Source organism: Bombina bombina, chromosome 6 (genome assembly GCF_027579735.1).
Source record: "Bombina bombina isolate aBomBom1 chromosome 6, aBomBom1.pri, whole genome shotgun sequence".
Taxonomy (NCBI): Eukaryota; Metazoa; Chordata; class Amphibia; order Anura; family Bombinatoridae; genus Bombina; species Bombina bombina.
Window position 1 is genome coordinate 216574063 of NC_069504.1, and position 21430 is coordinate 216595492.

At 37.7% G+C, this 21430-nt stretch overlaps 1 protein-coding gene across 1 annotated transcript in view; it reads left to right on the top strand.

The window, feature by feature from the left end:
• TMEM117 (transmembrane protein 117) overlaps window positions 1–21430 on the top strand; it is a 1400775-nt gene that overhangs the window by 1282866 nt on the left and 96479 nt on the right. The window contains exon 6 of the mRNA XM_053719203.1: window positions 1333–1492. Coding sequence (XP_053575178.1) covers window positions 1333–1492 — 160 coding nt within the window. The remainder of the gene's footprint in view (window positions 1–1332; window positions 1493–21430) is intronic.

A 21430-nucleotide genomic window follows, 5' to 3' on the forward strand; every position in this document is an offset into this window, starting at 1 on the left:
TTTCTTCAGATATAGCTTCCATCTTATTTATACTGAAAAGCTATATACAGTACATTCTATATGTCTATTAAGAAAGATGCGCATCTGTAGCTGGAGTATTGGGCAGATTTATTTATTTTTTACAGGGACCTGTAATTTTCAAACTATTAGATAAAAATAGAATGTCCTTCTTTATCATGCAAAAATATTCTGTGATATTTAAAAGTGATACACTGGATTATTTTACCAATAAAAGTGAATAGCTACAATCTATGTTGATTTAAATTAAGTAGTTTTATTAAGCCTAGAGTTTACATACGTCAATATTAAACTTTTATGGTTCAGATTAATTGTCACCTCGTTGCACAATCTTTTTTCTCCCTTTCACCATTTGAGATTGCTCCATACCCCTGTGACTGGGAAAATGGTCAGCTGCTCTGACATGAAAGGTCTGGCATAGTTTGCATAATATCATGAGCTAATCTTTTAAATGTGGCTACCACAAATCCAATTTTAAAAGGACATTAAACACTAAATACTTTTTTTTAATCATAGTATTTAGGTTATTCCTTGCCGAATTGCCCTGGATTGTCTGTTAATGTGTGTGTGATAATTTCTGCTGCCCTCAAAAACCGTGTCCATGCATTGAACTGCATTAAACTTTGATGGACTCCAGGTTGGCTTTAGGCACATTTAACAGACAATCCATGGCAAATCTGAGACTAATTCACGGTAGTGCACACTTAGCAGATAGCATATAAGAAGAACACGATACAGTGTTGCCTTTGCCACTTTTAAAACGATCCACATTTTTGCTTTAAATATGTTTTATTCTTTAAAATCCTGCTTAAGGTTTAATTCCTTTAAGGGTACAAATGAGCTATATAGTGTGTAAGGACATTGTTTGTGTGTGTGTGTGTGTATATATATATATATATATGTGTATATATATATATATATATATATATAATTATATATTTTTTTTGTAAATTTCCATTAATATTTTATTATAAAGATGATCCGCTGTTTTACATTGTTTTATAACAATATAGTTTAAAACAGATACTGTTATCTAATTATTATTAATTAGGTTTTATCAAGATACAGAAAATATGATAGTAAAATGTACTATGTTTTCTAATAATATATAAAAACTATGAGTTGTAAACATAGCAATATGCAACTTTTTTATGATCTGTGTTTGAGCCAATAATTCTAAGTGAATAACTATTTGCCCTTGTCTGGAAGTAGAAACAACTTAGAGTTGTATGGCATTTAGTGTAATTGGCTGACTTTGCAATACTTAAATACGTAGTGTTACAATCTGCTCAGGTAATGTATTCTTTCTTCCAGGACTGTTTTGTTCAGTCTGACCTCTGTGGTTGTTCTTGTCATTACTACTGACTGGATAAGCTGGGACAAGCTGAATCGGGGATTTCTACCAAGTGATGAGGTCTCAAGAGCTTTTTTGGCATCATTTATTTTGGTTTTTGACCTTCTTATTGTTATGCAGGTATGTTGTTCTGATTTTTTTTTTTGCAAAACATCCTTAAAAGTCTTGCCAAAATATACTAGACTGCAACAGGGATTGTTTTGTAACTGATTTATTTCTTATGTTATTTCTTATGTAAGTAGAGATGAAAATGGAATTTTCTAGATAAAGAGAAAATCAATCTGAAAAGCTAAATTAAAATATGTGAATATTACACATGGTAAATGAACAATAACATATAATTATCGTTTAGTTTGCTGATATGTTTATTTAATAGACTTTAAAAAAACAAAAGCTATTAACATCAGTTTTTTTTACAATGGGCAGATTTAATTAATAAACCTGCTGGTGATCTCACCCTTCATTATAAACAGTAGATTATACACAGTTAAGCCTAATGAATCTGTCACTTCTGTGAGTAATCATTCCAACCTTTCCTACTCTTTGACACTTAAGAATTTATGAAATGATGATGCAGATTGATAAATTGGTTCACGGAGTGATTCTCCATAAGCGTCTTGTTTTAAGTTTGTCAATACAGCAATGTTCTCAAGACGCATCTTGTGCATATAAATGTTTTTATTTCTTACTGCTTTCCTTTACATTGTTCTTATTTATCGGCCAACACCCATAAGAAAGGGATTATCCGTATGGAAGATTCTTGTTATCTTATTTACATTAACAACAGTAAAGGTTATCTTAAAGGGACAGTCTAGTATAAATTAGACTTTCATTATTCAGATAGGACTTTTAATTTTAATCAACTTTCCAATTTACTTTTATCATCAAATTTGCTTTTTTCTCTTGGTATTTTTAGTTTAAACTAAACATAGGTAGGCTCATATGCTAATTTCTAAGCCTTTGAGTTCTGCCTCTTATCAGATGCTTTTTAAATCTCTTTTCAACACAACGAGACAGAAAGTACACGTGGGCTATATAGATAACACTGTGTTCAGGCACAGAAAGTTATTTAAGATTTAGCACAAAACAATGCTAAATGCAAGACAATAGATAAAAAACAGTCACAGTCATGTGATTAGGGGACTGTTGGTTATGCAAAAATGGGGAATGGGTAATAAAGGGATTATCTATCTTTTAAAACAATAACAATTCTATGGTAGACTGTCCCTTTAATGCTGTAAAGTTGTTCTAACTCTGTACTTTAGCTTGCAAATGAACCTCCAAAAATATAGAGCTGCAGTGCTTAATTAGGACAGGAAACAGCAAGTGAAAATAAACTTTTTTTTTCCTTCCTAAAGTACAGATATACACACTGTTAATTACAATCCTATTGATTTGGCTTTTCAATATATAAATAGTACTGACCTTTTAAGATGGTAGCCTGCAAAGATACAACATCATCTCTTAGCCTGTGTGTTGGGCATTGATGCACACAAAAACAATCACCTCACTTTGTTAAAACTGAAAACAGTGTAACAAATATCATCCAGGGGATACTCAGAATCTTGTGCTACCTATTTCTATCTTAATATTTAATGTATGAGGCCAGAACTGCTCATACTCAAGAATAAACATCTTAAGGGCCCCAGCAGTTAACAATTGGGCAAAAGAATTACACAAGAATTGAACAAGGATTGGACAAGGGATAAGGCAAGTTCTGTTATAACACTGTGTTTTATCCACTGGTTGCTTAGTTTGTAATAATGCTTAATATCTTCACATTCTTTTTTGCTACCTTTTGTCTCTATAACAAACTACTTTATTCTATTACTCCTTCCCCTTTACCACCTGCACTGTTCATTAGCCCATCTCTCTTAACCTCACCTTACTTTTGTATTCATGAACTTCACACATTCCTAAAGACTCTCTCTCCCCCTTGCACATCAGCCCAAAAACAGTCTTACTACTGCAAATCTGCACTTTGCTGCCTGGCTTCCTTATTTCCATTCCTTAGACACCCCTGCCCTCATTCTTGTCGACTTCAACATCCCTCTTGACAATTCCACTGTCTCCTCTGCAAAACAACCTCTGCAACTCCGTTCCTCTTTCAGCCTGTCACAATGGACTGACTCACCCACTCACAAAGATGGTCACTCCCTCAATATGATTTTCAGCTATTGATGCACTACATCAAATTTCACAAACTTCCCTTTCTTTCATGTAATTGGCAAGAGTCCATGAGCTAGTGACGTATGGGATATAAAATCCTACCAGGAGGGGCAAACTTTCCCAAACCTCACCACACCCACAATTCAGTTTTTACAAACGTTGTCTCCTATGGAGGTGGTAAAGTAAGTTTGTGCTTAGATTCTACGTTGATATGCGCTTCTCAGCATTTTGAAGCCCGATTCCTCTCAGAGTACAGTGAATGTCAGAGGGATGTGAAGGGAGTATCACCTATTGAATGCAATAGTTTTCCTCACGGGAGATCTATTTCATTAGTTCTCTGTTATCGGTCATAGAGATTCATCTCCTACCTCCCTTATTCAGATTGACGATATACTCTCATATTCCATTAACTCTACTGATAACTGTTTCAGTACTGGTTTGGCTATCTGCTATATGTGGATGGGTGTCTTTTGGTAAGTATGTTTTCATTACTTAAGACACACTCAGCTATGGTTTGGCACTTTATGTATTGATATAAAGTTCTAAATATATGTATTGTACTTATATTTGCCATGAGTCAGGTTTATGTATATTTCCTTTTGCAGACTGTCAGTTTTTCTATTTGGGAAAAGCATTTTTTAGGAAAAAAAAAATCTTACCTGGGGTATAGTCTTTTTTCAAATTGACTGTTTTTCATTAAATTTTGTGGGCAAAATTAGGCTCGCGAGGGCGCAAAATGCGAAAGTATATTGCGTCATTCTTGGCGCAAGATTTTTTGGCGCAAAGTTACGTTCGATGACGCAATATTAGTCAGTTCCTTTCACAAGGTTGCGTCTTTAATGACGAGAATGTGTCATTTCCGGATGTTGTTAGCGCCAAAAAATGTTCTTTTTGCGTTGTGCGTCATACTTGGTGCCAAATATTTTCATTATTTAAAACCCCATTCATATATGCCTCTTGCCTTTTTCTCTATCAGAGGGCTATGCTGTTTTATCCCCAATTCCTGAAACTGCTATATAAGGAAATTGATAATTTTGCTTTATATGTTGTTTTTTCTCTTACATTTGCAAGATGTCTCAATCTGATCCTGTCTCAGAAACCACTGTTAGAAACCCTGCTGCCTGATAACAGTTCTACCAAAGCTAAGTGCATTTGTTGTAAATTTGTGGAGATTATATCTCCAGCTGTGGTATGTAATAGTTGTCATGATAAGCTTTTACATGCAGAGAATGTGTCCATCAGTAATAGTACATTGCCTGTTGTTCCTTCAACATCTAATGTACAAGATATACCTGTGAATTTAAAAGATTTTATTGCTGATGCAATTCAGAAGGCTTTGTCTGCCATTCTGCCTTCTAATAAATGTAAAAGGTCTTTTAAAACTTCTCATAAAGTTGAGGAAATTTCAAATGACAGACAACATACTGAATTATCCTCCTCTGATGAGGATCTATCTGATTCAGAAGATCCTTCCTCAGATATTGACACTGACAAATCTACTTATTTATTTAAAATGGAGTATATATTAATTCTTTGTTAAAAGTGTTGATTACATTGGATATTGAGGAAACTAGTCCTCTTGATGTTAAAACTAGTAGACATTTAAATTCTGTTTATAAACTTCCTGTGGTTACTCCTGAGGTTTTTCCAGTTCCTGATGCTATTTCTGATATGATTTCTAAGGAATGGAATAGGCCTGGTGGTACTTTTATTCCTTCTTCAAGGTTTAAAAAATTGTATCCTTTGCCAGCAGTTAGATTGGAGTTTTGGGAAACGATCCCCAAAGTTGATGTGGCTATTTCTACTCTTGCTAAACATACTACTATTCCTATGGAAGATAGTACTTCCTTTAAAGATTCTTTAGATAGGAAACTTGAATCCTATCTAAGGAAAGCCTATTTATATTCTGGTCATCTGCTCAGGCCTGCAATTTCTTTGGCTGATGTTGCAGCTGCATCAACTTTTTGGTTGGAAAGTTTAGCGCAACAGGAAACTGATACTGATTTGTCTAGCATTGTTCACTTGCTTCAACATGCTAATCATTTTATTTGGGATGCCATTTTTGATGATATCAAAGTTGATGTTAAATCTATGTCTTTAGCTATTTTAGCTAGGAGAGCTTTGTAGCTTAAATGTTGGAATGCTGACATGGTATCTAAGTCTAGATTACTATCTCTTTCTTTCCAAGGTAATAAGTTATTTGGTTCTCAGTTGGATTCAATTATTTCGACTGTCACTGGGGGAAGGGAGTTTTTTTGCCTCAGGATAAAAGACCTAAGGGTAAATCTAAAGCTTCTAACCGTTTTTGTTCCTTTCGACAAAATAAGGAACAGAAACCTAATCCTTCCCCAAAGAATCTGGTTCCAATTGTAAACCTTCTTCAAGTTGGAATAAATCCAAACCATTAAAGAAATCAAAGCCAGCCCCCATGTCTGCATGAAGGTGCTGCCCTTATTCCAGCCCAGGGGGCAGATTAAGATTATTCCAAGGAATTTGGGCAGATTCTGTCCAAAATCATTGGATTCAGAGTATTGTCTCTCAAGGGTACCGAATAGGATTCAGAGTAAGACCTCCTGTAAGAAGATTTTTTCTCTCACGCATCCCAGCAATCCAGTAAAGGCTCAGGCTTTCCTGAAGTGTGTTTCAGATCTGGAGCTTTCAGGGGTAATCATACCAGTTCTGTTTCAGGAACAGGGTCTGGGGTTTTAGTCAAATCTATTCATTGTCCCAAAGAAAGAAAATTCATTCAGGCCAGTTCTGGATCTGAAAATTTTTAATCGTTATGTAAGAGTGCCAACTTTCAAAATGGTGACTATAAGGACTATTCTGCCTTTTGTTCAGCAAGGGCATTATATGTCCACAATAGACTTACAGGATGCATATCTTCATATTCCGATTCATCCAGATCATTATCAGTTTCTGAGATTCTCTTTTCTGGACAAGCATTACCAATTTGTCACTCTTCCATTTGACCTAGCAAAAGCTCCAAGAATCTTTTCAAAAGTTCTTGGTGCCCTACTCTCTGTAATCAGGTTATTGTGGTGTTTCCTTATTTGTACAATATCTTGGTACTAGCTCAGTCTTTACATTCTGCAGAATCTCACATGAGAGCAACACATGTTGTTTCTTCAAAGACATGGTTGGAGGATCAATTTACCAAACAGTTCTTTAATTCCTCAGACAAGGGTCACCTTTTTAGGTTTCCAGATAGATTCAGTTTCCATGACTCTGTCTCTAACAGACACGAGAAGATTATAATTGGTTTCAGCTTGTCGGAACCTTCAGTCTCAATCATTCCCTTCAGTAGCTATGTGCATGGAAGTTTTAGGTCTCATGACTGCAGCATCAGACATGATCCCCTTTGCTCGTTTTCATATGAGACCTCTCCAGCTTTGTATGCAGAACCAGTGGTGCAGGGATTATACAAAGATATCACAATTAATATCCTTAAATCCCAATGTTCGACTTTCTCTGACTTGGTGGTTAGATACCCATCGTATAATTCTATGGGCCTCTTTTGTTCGTCCAACCGGGACTGTAATCACAACAGATGCAAGTCTTTCAGGTTGGGGAGCTGTTCTCTAACAGCACAAGGGGTTTGGAAATCTCAAGAGGCGAGATTACCAATCAATATTTTGGAACTCCGTGTGATTTTCAGGGCTCTTCAGGTTTGGCCTCTGTTGAAGAGAGAACCGTTTATTTGTTTTCAGACAGACAATATCTCAACTGTGGCATATGTCAATCATCAGGGTGGGACTCACAGTCCCCAAGTTATGAAAGAAGTATCTAGGATACTTGCTTGGGTGGAATCCAGCTCCTGTCTAATTTCTGTGGTTCATATCCCAGGTATAGACAATTGGGAAGCGGATTATCTCAGCCGTCAGACTTTACATCCAGGGGAGTGGTCCCTCCATCCGTATGTGTTTTCTCAGATTGTTCAGATGTGGGGTCTTCCATAAATAGATCTGATGGCTTCTCATCTAAACAAGAAACTTCTCAGGTACCCGTGTAGGTCCAGGGATCCTCAGGCGGAAGCAGTGGATGCATTGACAGTTCCTTGGTGTTACCAACCTGCTTATATTTTCCCGCCTCTAGTTCTTCTTCCAACAGTGATCTCCAAAATCATCATGGAACAATTGTTTGTGTTGCTGGTAGCTCCAGCATGGCCTCACAGGTTTTGGTATGCGGATCTTGTTCGAATGTCCAGTTGCCAACCTTGGCCACTTCCATTAAGGCTAGACCTTCTGTCTTAAGGTCCGTTTTTCCATCAGGATCTCAAATCATTAAATTTGAAGGTATGGAAATTGAACGCCTAGTGCTTAGTCATAGAGGTTTCTCTGACCCAGTGATTAATACTATGTTACAGGCTCGTAAATCTGTTTCTAGGAAGATTTATTATCGAGTTTGGAAGACTTATATTTCATGGTGTTCTTCTCATAAATTCTCTTAGCATTCTTTTAGAATTCCTAGAATTCTATAGTTTCTTCAGGATGGTTTGGATAAGGTTTAGTCTGCAAGTTCCTTGAAGGGACAAATATCTGCTTTTTCTGTTTTATTTCACAGAAAGATTGCTAAGCTTCCTGATATTCACTGTTTTGTACAGGCTTTGGTCCGTATCAAGCCTGTCATTAAATCAATCTCTCCTCCTTGGAGTCTTAATTTGGTTTTGAAGGCTTTACAGGCTCCTCCGTTTGAGCCTATGCATTCTTTGGACATTAAACTACTTTTACTACTTTTGTTGTTCCTTTTGGCCAACTCTTCTGCTAGAAGAGTTTCTGAATTATCTGCTCTTTCTTGTGAATCTCCTTTTCTGATTTTTCATCAGGATAAGGCGGTTTTGTGGACTTCATTTAAATTATTACCTAAGGTTGTGAATTCTAGCAACATTAATAGAGAATTTGTTGTCCCATCTTTGTGTCCTAATCCTAAGAATTGTTTGGAGAGATCCTTACATTCTTTGGATGTGGTAAGAGCTTTGAAATATTATGTCGAAGCTACTAAAGATTTCAGGAAGACTTCCGGTCTATTTGTTATCTTTTCTGGTTCTAGGAAAGGTCAGAAAGCTTCTGCCGTTTCCTTGGCATCTTGGTTAAAGCTTTTGATTCATCAAGCTAATTTGGAGTCGGGTCAAGCCCCGCCTCAGAGAGTTACAGCTCATTCTACTAGATCAGTCTCTACTTCGTGGGCTTTTAAGAATGAAGCTTCAGTTGATCAGATTTGCAAAGCAGCAACTTGGTCTTATTTGCATACATTTACTAAATTCTACCGTTTTGATGTATTTGCTTCTTCGGAAGCAGTTTTTGGTAGAAAAGTTCTTCAGGCAGCGGTTTCAATTTGATTCTTCTTCTTACGTTTTAAGTTTTTTTCTTTCATTTATGAGAAAAAACTAATTTTTTTTGTTGTGGATTTAATTTTTTTCAGCGGAAAATGGCTGTTTTTATTTTATCCCTCCCTCTCTAGTGACTCTTGTGTGGAGTTCCACATCTTGGGTATTGCTATCCCATACGTCATTAGCTCATGGACTCTTGCCAATGACATGAAAGAAAACATAATTTATGTAAGAACTTACCTGATAAATTCATTTCTTTCATATTGGCAAGAGTCCATGAGGCCCACCCTTTTTTTGGTAGCTATGATTTTTTTGTATAAAGCACAAATATTTCCAAATTCCTTTGTTGATGCTTTTTACTCCTTTCTTTATCACCCCACTACTTGGCTATTTGTTAAACTGAATTGTGGGTGTGGTAAGGGGTGTATTTATAGGCATTTTGAGGTTTGGGGAACTTTGCCCCTACTGGTAGGATTGTATATCCCATATGTCACTAGCTCATGGACTCTTGCCAATGTGAAAGAAATGAATTTATCAGGTAAGTTCTTACATAAATTATGTTTTTCCTCTTTCTGAACATGATCTCCTCACTTGCAACATCACATTCCTCCCTACAACTCCCCCTCCCTCTACCCCTCACACCAAACTTCACAGAAGCACTCAAGTCATTAGATCAGCAACAGCTCGCTAGCTCTCTCAAACCTCTCCTCTTTTCCATCCCCTAATTTTCCTGCCCTGACCAATCTATCTGCCACTATAACTCCACCCTTACATTGGTCATTGACAATCTGGCCCCACCTACCACACACTCATACTCCTCTGACACGGTACCTACGCAGATGATCCCGTACTGCTGAGCGACACTGGAGAAAATCTCGAGTTCAGCTGACATCCTTCACTACAAGTTCATCTTGAACTCCTACTATTCTGCCCTAATCTTTATAAGCAACAATACTTCTCTACTCTCATCTCTACTCTTTCTTCTAACCCAAAACATCTGTTTTCCCCATTCAATACTCTTCTCCGCCCACCCCCACCTCCTAATACAACTTCTCTCTCCGCTCAAGATTTTGCCAGCCACTTCAATAACAAAATTGACTCCATCAGAAATGAAATCAGCTCTTAACATACTACCAATCTCCCACCCCTCAAAATCTCACAATCATCCAAAACTCAAATAGGCATAAATTTAACTCTTTTGCCCCTATTACAGAGGAAGAAGTTTCTGCCCTTATACTGTCCTCCACCTAACTACCTGTCCCCTCGACCCCATCCCCTCACAGCTACTCCCCTCCCTCTCTTCTACCCTTTCCCCTATACTCACACACATTTTCAACCTCTCCTTCAGCACTGGTATATTTCCCTCATCTCTAAAACATGCACTGGTCACACCTATCGTCAAAAAACCTTCTCTTGATCCAACCTCCCCATCCAACTACCTCCCTATTTCCCTACCCCTTCTTGCTTCAAAGCTCCTTGAAAAAGTTAGTATATGCACATCTATCCCATTTTCTTACACTAACCTCTCTTCTTGACCCACTGCAATCTGGATTTCATCCCCATCACTCCACGGAGACAGCAATTGTCAAGGTTACCAACGACCTACTTACAGCAAAATCCAAAAGCCACTTCTCTCTGCTTATCCTCCTTGATCTGTCTGCAGCCTTTGACACTGTTGACCACCCTCTTTTGCTCCAAACCCTCCAATCCTTCAACATCTGTGACACAGCTCTCTTGTGGTTCTGTTTCTATCTATCTAACCGTACCTTTAGTGTAGCCTTCTCTGGAGCCTCCTCTGCCCAGTTACCACTTTCTGTTGGGGTACCTCAAGGCTATGTCCTCGGTCCCCTTCTCTTTTCAATCTACCCATCATCATTAGGTTCCTTAATAAAGTACCACGGGTTTCATTACTATTTGTATGCTGATGACACCCAAATCTACCTCTCTGAACCAGACCTACCTCCTTCCTTACTAACCCATGTCACTAACTGTCTTTCTCATATCTCATCTTGGATGTCCTCTCACTACCTTAAACTAAATATCTCCAAAACTGAACTCCTTATTTTTCCCCCTTCTCCCAAAATCTCCACCCACCAATTTTCTATAACTGTTGATAATTTCATCATTACCTCTACCCCACATGCCCGATGTCTTGGGGTCACACTTGACTCAGACCTTTCTTTCACTCCTCACATTCAGTCTTTGGCTAATGCCTCCCACTTCCACCTTAAAAACATCTCTAAAATTAGACATTTCCTTACACAAGACACAACTAAGATTGTAATCCACTCTCTCATCCTTTCCGTCCTCTCTGGTCTACCTAGCTGCCGCCTAGCTCCTTTACAATCATAATGAATGCCTCTGCAAGGCTCATCTTCCCTACATGTCGCTCTTCATCTGCTGCACCTCTCTGCCAATGCCTTCACTGACTTCCTCTTGCCTCCAGGATTAAACACAATATCCTCCCTCTGACATACAAAGCCCTCAACTGCACTGCTACCCCCTACATTTCAGACCTTGTCTCCAGATACTGTTCATCCCGTCCCCTTCGCTCTGCTCATGATCTCCTACTCTCCTCCTCTCTTGTTACTTCCTCACATTCCCGTTTACAGGACGTCTCCAGACTGGACCCCATCTTGTGTAACTCCCTGCCTCGCTCCACAAGACTCTTCCCTAGTTTAACAGCTTCAAGCGCTCCCTAAATACTCTACTATTCAAGGATGCATACAACCTACACTAATCTTTCCTAATTCCATTGCTTTCCCCTTGAACCCCTTAGAATGTAAGCCTATGAGCCCAGCTGTTTGCAGATTGCCTTCATAAGAGCCGACTACAACAGTGCAACTCTCGGCAGGGCCCTCTACCCATTTGATCCCTATAAATGTTATCTTGTATACCGCCTATGTTTATAGCACTGCGGAATCTGTTGTAAACAGAGAATAAGACTAAAAATACTCACTACATTTAGGTCTGGTCTCCATTGGTGTTGTAAATGGTGTAAACAAGTATCTTGATTAAAGTCTTTGGAGATGTTTGGTTACCACTAATTTTAACAGTCTACAATAGCAATGGAGACTAAGCCTTAGGCCACAATATTCAAAGCATTTCTAAAAAATAGGGGTGGCGAGTGGTGATGTGTCTCCCAAAGGATATAATGGGAAGTACTATGTTAGCTAAACATCGCCAACATCACCACTTGTCGGCACTTTCAGTGTGGGGGGGGGTATTTGAAGTGTTCCTACACAGACAGCGTACTCACTGAAATCAAATATGGTTTCTGTGTTGGAACACTTAATATAATGCCTGTGTGACCTGTGAGACAAACATGGCTGGCACCCTACTCACAGCCTGTACTTCAGAGATTGGAATATATCACACTGTTGCGATGTATCCCAATCAAAGCACAGACTACTCCCCCTGGAACTCCCAGCTAACTGTCTAATATTGCATACACCTACATCACATCTTAACTACACTCCCCTGAAACGCCCAACTAACTCCCACATAACGCCTACACCTATGTCATGTCTACTCTATACTCCCCCTGGAACCCCTGGCTAACTCCCACAGAACGCCTACACCTATGTAATGTCTGCAATCTACCTGACTAATAAAGAATACAACAACAAGAAAACTCTAGGAGTTATGTCACTACATTTATATAAAATGTTAAAATAATATGCATTTTATAATGTATATTATTTTAAGTATTGTATATAATTTAATTTATACGTAGTTATTCTGGCGTATTATTTTAAACTTAAATATATCATTTAAAATATATATTTATGTTTAACATAATAAAATCAACAAGACAACTACATAATAAATAATATGCAGTACTTAAACATGATAATGCATATCATTTTAACATTTTATATAAAGGCAATGTTAAAATAAATTATTAATCCCTTACCCCTCAGTGCAAGCTACATTATTAACCCCTAATCTGACATTGCCTAAAGACATCATCACCACCTAACCTAACCGCCACAACCCAACGCAATAAGCTCCCTAATCTATTAACCGCCACAACCCAACAACACAATCTACACCTACATTATTTAACTACCTAACACCTAAGCCCCACCTCTAAGCTAAAACCTCCTAAGTTACCAAAAATAGCAAACGCTAAACTTACAGAAAATATAGAAACTGACATTACAGAATATTAAAAACAACACTACCACCCCCCACACACACACACACACAGTTATGCCTAGTCCAAAACTAAAGGTCCCTTAATAAAAAAAAATACCACCCCAAAATAATAAAAACTAAACTATAGTCCTTAGAAGGTTTTTTTTTGTAGGGCATTGCCCTAAAGTGTCACAGCTCTTTTTCATTGAAAAAATACAAACCAACATACAATAAAAGTAAACCTCACCGCCAAAGAAAGGCTATCTAACAAAACCTACTCTAAGGATTGCTCTGAAAGGGTCATTTGGCTGGGCAATGTAATTAGAAGGGCATTTAGCTCTTTTGCTGCCCAAAGGTTGCCCTGAAAAGGTCATTTTGTTTGACTTGTCCTTGGGAGGGCATTTAGCTCTTTTGCTGCCCAAGGAAAACAAAAAAACTATATTCTTAAAAATAAACCCACACATAAAAATCCTAGCACTAAAAAGCTACTCACCAAACTTGAATCCGGCTCCTATGTGCTTGCCAATTGTAGTGTCCTACAATTTTCCAAAATCATCACAGCATCATCTTGTCTCAAAAATGTGCCTTCTACTTTGTATGATGAGTTAAAAATATTGTAAGCAAAAAAGGAAAGGCCTTATGAGCATTGCTACTTTTCCCTTGTTCTACCTTACTGGGGGAACTATGATAAATAACCTGCAGTTATGGGTTATTGTGATGTGTGGTTACTCAGAATTAAGAAATGTATCTGCTTTAAAGTCACAAAAAAAGGTTTTCTTTTGGTGATAACGTTCAACTTGTTAGAAGATATTGAAATATTAAATATAAAATATAAAAAAATATTAATAATAATTAAAAAATTATTATAGATATTGGAAAAAGTCTACATAACCCACTATATATATATATATATATATATATATAATGCTCAAATAACAAAGTATTGCAGTATGCAGTGATACCTTTTTTATTGGACTAAAATAATATTTCAAAGACAAGCTTTCGAGAGTTTTCCTCCCTTCCTCAGGTCTGAAGCAATACTGATCAATCCAATTCAATCTCATATATATATATATATATATATATATATATATATATATATATATATATATATATATATATATATGAAAATCAAAGACCCGGACTGAGTCACACGCAGTGTTGGGGACACCGGTGATCATCTTATTATTTTCCATCCACTAAGAGAGCACGAGAACCAAGGGTGTATGTTGGATTTCCACATGAGCAAATAGTGGCAAGACCTTTGAATCGCTAGAGATCCACGACCAGCTTGATCCATACTACAGGAGGTGCCTAGCTCATCAGTGATATTGCTACATTCTTACCTCATAGGATTGAGGGGACTTGAAGTGCATATCCAAAAGGGGAGAAATTGATGAAGATTACTTTTCTGACCTCACTCTTATAAATTTTTGGGACTGTGTATCTTACCACCTATTTATAACACATTTTTATATATTAAATGTTTTTTTATTGCTATTGTTCCATATTTGGTATGACTGATCTCAGGCTTAGCTTATGTTAAATACATTTTATTGATTTAGATCAGTATATACTAGCTGTTTAACCTGCGCTATCCTGCATTTTTTGATTTTCATTTTTTACTGTATTAGAGGTGTGAAGGGACCCCTCTGTATTTTTGGATTTGGCTGCAAGTTGCCCACAGCTAGGGTGGTGTATAGAGGTGCCCTGTAAGAATATCTGGGTATTTTAATATCTGTATAGTAGCACCATAGGGTGAATTAGGGGATTCTGTCCCCAATTTCATCAATCTTTTGTATTATATATATATATATATATATATATATATATATACTGTATATATATATATATATACATACAGTGTGTATATATATATATATATATATATATATATAATAGTAGAATCTCAATTAACCGGCACCCATGGGGATTGGTAGATTCCAGATAAGTGTAATTCTGGTTGCTTGAGAGTCACTATTGATAATAGCTCTAGTTCTATAACCCAGATTCCCAGAACGGCTCAATCTCTTGCTGAAAACAATGTGTTTATTCAGGAAATACACTTGTATTTTATACTGCATAAACGCATTGTTTTTAGCAAGAGCTGAGAATTTCTTATTGATTTAGCATCTTTGTGGATCCTCCCATTGGGCTCTCCCCTGCCAGCCGGTAGTGTGACACCTGGTCCGGAAGTACAGTACTCGTTCCACAGAGGGATACATGACAGAGGGATACTGTACCAAGAAGTTAAAGCCGCCGCGAGATAGCCCACCCTGATTGTCAAGCTGATGCAATAGTAAGTGCTGCAGTCTAATTCTGTCCTTATATCCGTTTTCTAATGAATGTGAACAAGGGTTACGCAGCTCCTGCTGTTTAACGAGATCCGGACTGTTTATTTAGCACATTTATGCTCTACATGTTTCCTTTTTTTTATCAGTTGCTTGAGTGTGCCGGTTGCTTGAGTTCCGGATAATTGAGATTCTACTGTGTGTGTGTGTGTGTATATATATATATATATATATATATATATATATATATATATACATACATATATATATATATATATTTACAATAAAAATGTCATGGTTCTGACTTCTTTAATAGTGTGGAACCCTAAGGCAGGGTTAGCAGGGAACTGAGAGGATTGCATATAAATAGACTGGAAACTAAAATATATACCACAGTCCTTATTATTAAGAGAACGTTACACAGGCAAATAGCAAGTAATGTCCTGAAATAGTTTATACTGGGAAACAGGTACAAGCAAGAATTCACTGAAAAAACTGTACAAACCAGTATAGCTGATATTGATGTGCAATTTCAGACAGACAAGAGCCAAGTACTGAAAGGCCCACTTCAGGGCTATGGACTGTAGTACACAATTCTGGGCTAAACAAAGGAAATGCCACTTCTGGAATGCCAGCTTCTGGGCCAATCAAAGAAAATACAATGTGCTGAATACAAGCTGCAAGCAGCAGCAAAGTCAGTGCTGGAAACAGGATAAACAAAAGGCAAAACAGGCAATAAGGTACTGGAGCTGGGAAATTGCAACAGGGAAAGTTCACACAGTAGTACTAACTGTGCCAAATGCAGAGACAAGGTCAGGACAGGTTCAAATGCAGGCAGCAATTATCCAAACTTAGGTAATGTCACCAGCAGGAAGTCGAACAGGATAGGCTTCAATGGCAAAGCAAGGAGTGAAGGCATATGTTGCTCAATATGTAGTCAGAGATAATTTCCCTTATTGGCTAACATACAGGGAGGGTGGAGCTGAGAGACACACTTACTGATGTTAATATTCTTCCATAAACTCCTCCAAGTAAGCAAACATCCTCCAGTGGCACAGACAGAGCAAACTGGACTCTGAACCTGGAGTTTGATTCAGTCCTAGGCAGGGCCCAGGAAAGGGGTCACCAGCGATGTCCCTGCCATGCGGTTTGCATTTATGTACCAACAGAGCTTATGGGATGCTGAGAAAAAAATAACATTGTCCTGTATGTGAAGAACATTTGAATGTGAAATATTAATAACTCCTGTCAGGTTAGCGATAAGTGTTAGGTTTTGTCTTCTAGGCTCTCTATTGAAGTCTATAGGGAGAATAAGTTAATGTGGTCACTTTATCTGAAGTCCTCAAGTTAGCTTGCATTGAGTTTTGCTTGTGAGCAAAACTTTTACTTTCAAGTGCCCAAAAAGATTACTTCTAGCAAAGTATATGCTCAAGCGGGAGTGCTAAATATCGGTCTACTTGCAATCAATCTAGGTCAGAATTTTAAAATCATATATAAAAGTCTAATTTATAAGAAAAAACATATCCATAAAAGAGGATTTCTTCATTACGCACGAGAAAAGTGCTAGTGAAAACAATATTTGACACAGAATACAGTAGTTTGTAAAAAAAAAAAAAGTAGCATTGTTTTAAACTTGGCTATTAGGAAACTTCCTTTTAGATTTTTATCAAAACATACTGAACTTACATTGTTAAAAATGGTTTCATTTAATATTGTTAACAATTTAGATGTAGAAACAAACAGAGCAGATGGGGACTGATAGGGCATCTTGTGGATAGAATGATGCATGGATATTAATGCACTTAATAAAATTAGTTATATGGATTGGATTGGTTTGATGAGCACTGCTTAACTACCATACAGTCAAGCTGCTCCCACAACAGCTCAGTAGGGTTGGGATCTACTGCTGGCCACTCCATTAAAGACAGAATACCAGCTAACTGCTTCTTCTGCAAATACATAGTTTGGAGCTGTGCTTTGGGTCATTGTCTGAGGAAATTGGCTCCAATCAAGCGCTGTTCACAGGGTATAGCATGGCATTGCAAAATGGAGTGATAGATTTCCTTCTTCAAGGTCCATTTAACCCTGAATAAATCTCCTTTACCACCACCAAAGTACCCCCAGATTGTCACATTGTCTCCACCATGCTTGACAGATGGGGTCAAATGGGGTCAAACATGCCTCCATCGCTTTTTATTTGGTTTGCATCTCACAAATGTTCTTCTTTGTGATCCGAACACCTCAAACTTAGATTGTTAGATCTTAGATCGTCTTGTGTGTTCTTTTGTCCATCTTAGGGCTAAATTACAAGTGGAGTGCTAATTTATCTTGTGCCTGTAAACGGGAAGATTTGCCCGCTTACGGGCGCATGAAAAATAACCAACATTACAAGTAGCTGGTTGTGGTAGCAATTAGTGCTCCAAAAATTACCCAGAGATCAGATCTCTGGTTAATTTTCCAAAAGTGCCCCAATTGGCCCTAAATTTAGTAGTACTGTTGATTTTTATTAAAAAAAAAAAAAAGCTCTTTTTTAAAATTACAAATAACTGCACAAAGCAGTTTTTAGGGGTTAAAGTTGGCGGGGGGGGGGGTGTGCTAGAAAAAAGCAGCACTGAAAAGGGCCTTTACATTGTGGTCTATGAGGATTGTGTTTTCTCTATAAATATATATCTATATGCTTATATAGATATATATGTATGTGTTAATATGAGTATATATAGGGGGCGGTCTCTGGGCAGCAACCCGAGCGGTCATAATGTCAGTAGCTGAGAGTAGGCAGCTGATAAATCGCCAATTACCAGCTGAAAATAGTACCATCTAACCTCAGAATGGAAAGAAAGGAGATAAGCAGGTACTGCTGAGCTACTAGCTACAATTTATAGGAGGTCCTACTTCAGTTATTTGAACATGAGTGCTGAGGCCTATGGCGGCCATTTCAAGGATAGGTTCTCAACATCAGCCCCTCTTACACGGGGTAAATAGTGCTGGATCACTACGCATCTTGAGACTTAATCAAAATATTAAAGAACGTTCCTTACCTGACAGCATCTGAGGAAGATTATAAACAGAGGTTATTGGCTCTACTCTATGATGGTGCCTGTCACTCTCCTTTGAGACGTAGAGGAGCTTTTGTGCGATCACTTTGAGTGACTTTCTGCACTCATTGACAGAGAATGGGAAGAGGCCTCTAGATATTTTTCTGGAGAAGACCTGAAGACCGAGCAGGGGACTGACCTGCGTGAATGCTGCAATGCTGAAGTGCATTCAGAGATGACTGAGGCGACATCTGAGCTACCCGTGCCCTATGAAACTCACCTAATGAGCCTAAGTTTACTGAAACTTTGGGTTACTATCCAGTCAATTGCTTTAATAGAGGGCTTTGATGATACTGTAGAGCAGGCGGATGCTACTCATTTTGTGGTGGCACTTCTGTCATCAAAAGGTGCATTGGCTTATAGCGATCTTGCTACTGGAAGGCAATGGACACAATACACTGTACAAGGTAATGTGCTACTAAGCTACTTCCTTGCTGGCTATGATCTGCAGCCTTGGTTTTTGGGGTTGCTAACTACATTTAATCCTAGTTCATACGCCGGCCTCCCATGTTACGGTACCTTGCTAAGTAGGAAGCTGGGAATAGGGTGAGTGTTTTTTCACACATGGATACCGGCAGTGTGTCAAATACATTGGCGGACTGCAATAGTTTCTAAGAGGACTGGTAACTTGACTTTATCTCTATATGCTTCTGTGAATTATGCTTGGAGGTCTGCCTAATTTAACCCAAGCACTGCCTGTTTACATATTTATGTTTACGTGCATTCGTCCCTTGAAGATATGGTGGATATACCTACTCCTAAAGTCCCCTCCATATTTATGAATGTACTCCAATGACGGCTATTGTGTCTGAAGTTTGAGGACTTTTATTTGATATCCTATCCTCACATTCTGTTCAGACTGATTTGGAGATGCTAAGATATATCTAATTTATTAAAACACTTATTTCAGAGAGGGACTTTAATTACTCTTATTTTTCTGATCAGAGAATTTCCCATATCAGGCTGCTCCTTATATATTACCCCTTATTACAGCGATAGTCCATATGAAGACGCTTACAGGGTTAGTCCCTAATGCCCAGTAATAGTATACGTAGTTACTCTGGCTCAATTTCACAGGTTCTATCTTATTATTTATAGCTCCCTTAGCTGTAGTGTGAGGGCTGCCAAAATTACAATTACATGCAACTTTAGTGGGAGACAGTTATGCTATTTGTAATCCCAAAGATATCCACAACATGCCCCCTACTCTCACTGTTGTCGTGCTGTCAGTGGCCAAGATAGCATGACATCTACCTGTTTTAGCTAGAGGTGAGCAAAAAATAGCTGTTGTATTCTGTGGCCACAGAGAGCACGAGTGGTAATAGGTGCCTACAGGGGATTGGTCTCCAGGTTGGGAGTTCTACACAGGATCGGTGGATTTGTCAAGCTTGTGTATGTTACACAAGGGAGCTATTGAAAGAAAGGGAGGCGGAGCCAATCTGCACCGAAGGTCTCAATAGAAGCGGAAGCTTAGAGAGCCTGTAGCCAGAGGAAGAAGCCCATGTCTGCTGCAATTTAGCTCCAAGAGACTGACAAATGTGAGTGCAGCTAAACAGCTGTTTTCTTTCTTTCTATCGCACAATTTTATTGCGTATGTGTGGATCACTGTATTCGACACATAGGGGGGAGTGTTTTATACGGAGGGAACGATCCGACTGAATAATATTGTTGACACTCTCATGAATAAATTTCAGCTTTCAATTACCTGCAGAAATGCATTCAATACAGTAAATAGGACTGATTATTCTTTATATGGACTAAGGCAAAGTGGAAGCTTTTATCCCCATCTCTCTACATTGGATCCAAGACCTATTAGTTTGTTGTTTTAGAGTAGATACATAGAACAATAATAGCATTTGAGAAATAAAGCTTATAATTTTCATTTCATATATTGGATGCATAGCAAATAAAGTATATCACTAGTCTCTACACACATTATTGCCTAGAAGGTGATATATTGAGCTAGGCTGCCCCCCAGCTTATTTTTTTAAGACATACTGCTGTCTATATACATACAGCTAGTGGTAACAAGATCTCTCTGTCTCTATCCTTTATCAATACCTACATTTAGAAAACCATATGGTCTGCTTGCGAGGTCTATTAACCAGTTGTTGTTGTATTTTGATGACATCCCCCTCAAGGAAATAGTTGCAATTCAGGCCTATATATACTCTTAGCATAACCTTCCCCCACAGTTTTATATTTTATAAAGTTAATTTAAAACACTTGCAGGGTTCTTCTTATTCTGTTAAGTCTCAGATTTAATTTATTTCATAGGTCCAAAAGTAACCTTTTTGTTTTATCTTATCCCCCCAATTAACCCCTATGTTTTTCCCATCTATTCAGGTGGCCCAAGAGCATCCACTAACTTTCATTAGGGTTTTATCTTTCAGTTACCAGTATGCTTTAGGGGGCTATTATACATTTACTATATCAAAACTGAGGTTTACATATAATCTATTAATGCCATTTATAACAATTATTAGTGTGAATTTGGATGACTCGTATCCTTTTACACATGCCTAGTGATTAATACAATTGTGTTGTTTTTTGTCTATGTATTGTGTCTATGTGTAACCGGGCTATATAACTTTAGGTCTTACTGTTGTATTGTAACCTCAATAAAAACATTTAATAATTTATTTATTTTTTAAATGTGTATATACACATATAAACACATAAATATATATGTATATATTCATATACATATATATATATATATATATATATATATATACATATATATATTAAAATCTATTAAAATCTTCTGGCCATTGCTGCACGACTTACCCCCTATGCTGTGCTAGGTTCTCTGCTGTATCTCTGTACCCATTGGAGCCTATGGAAACGCGATATTATGTGTGGAATGCAAATGTTAAGCTTCACTTGTAATCTAGCCCTAAATATTTTATTTTTATTGGGACCAGTTTTAGATATGGCTTTTTCTTTGTAACTCTGCCTAGAAGGTCAGCATCCTAGAGCCGCCTCTTTCTGTTGACGTTAAGACTGGTGTTGTGTGGGTACTATTTAATGA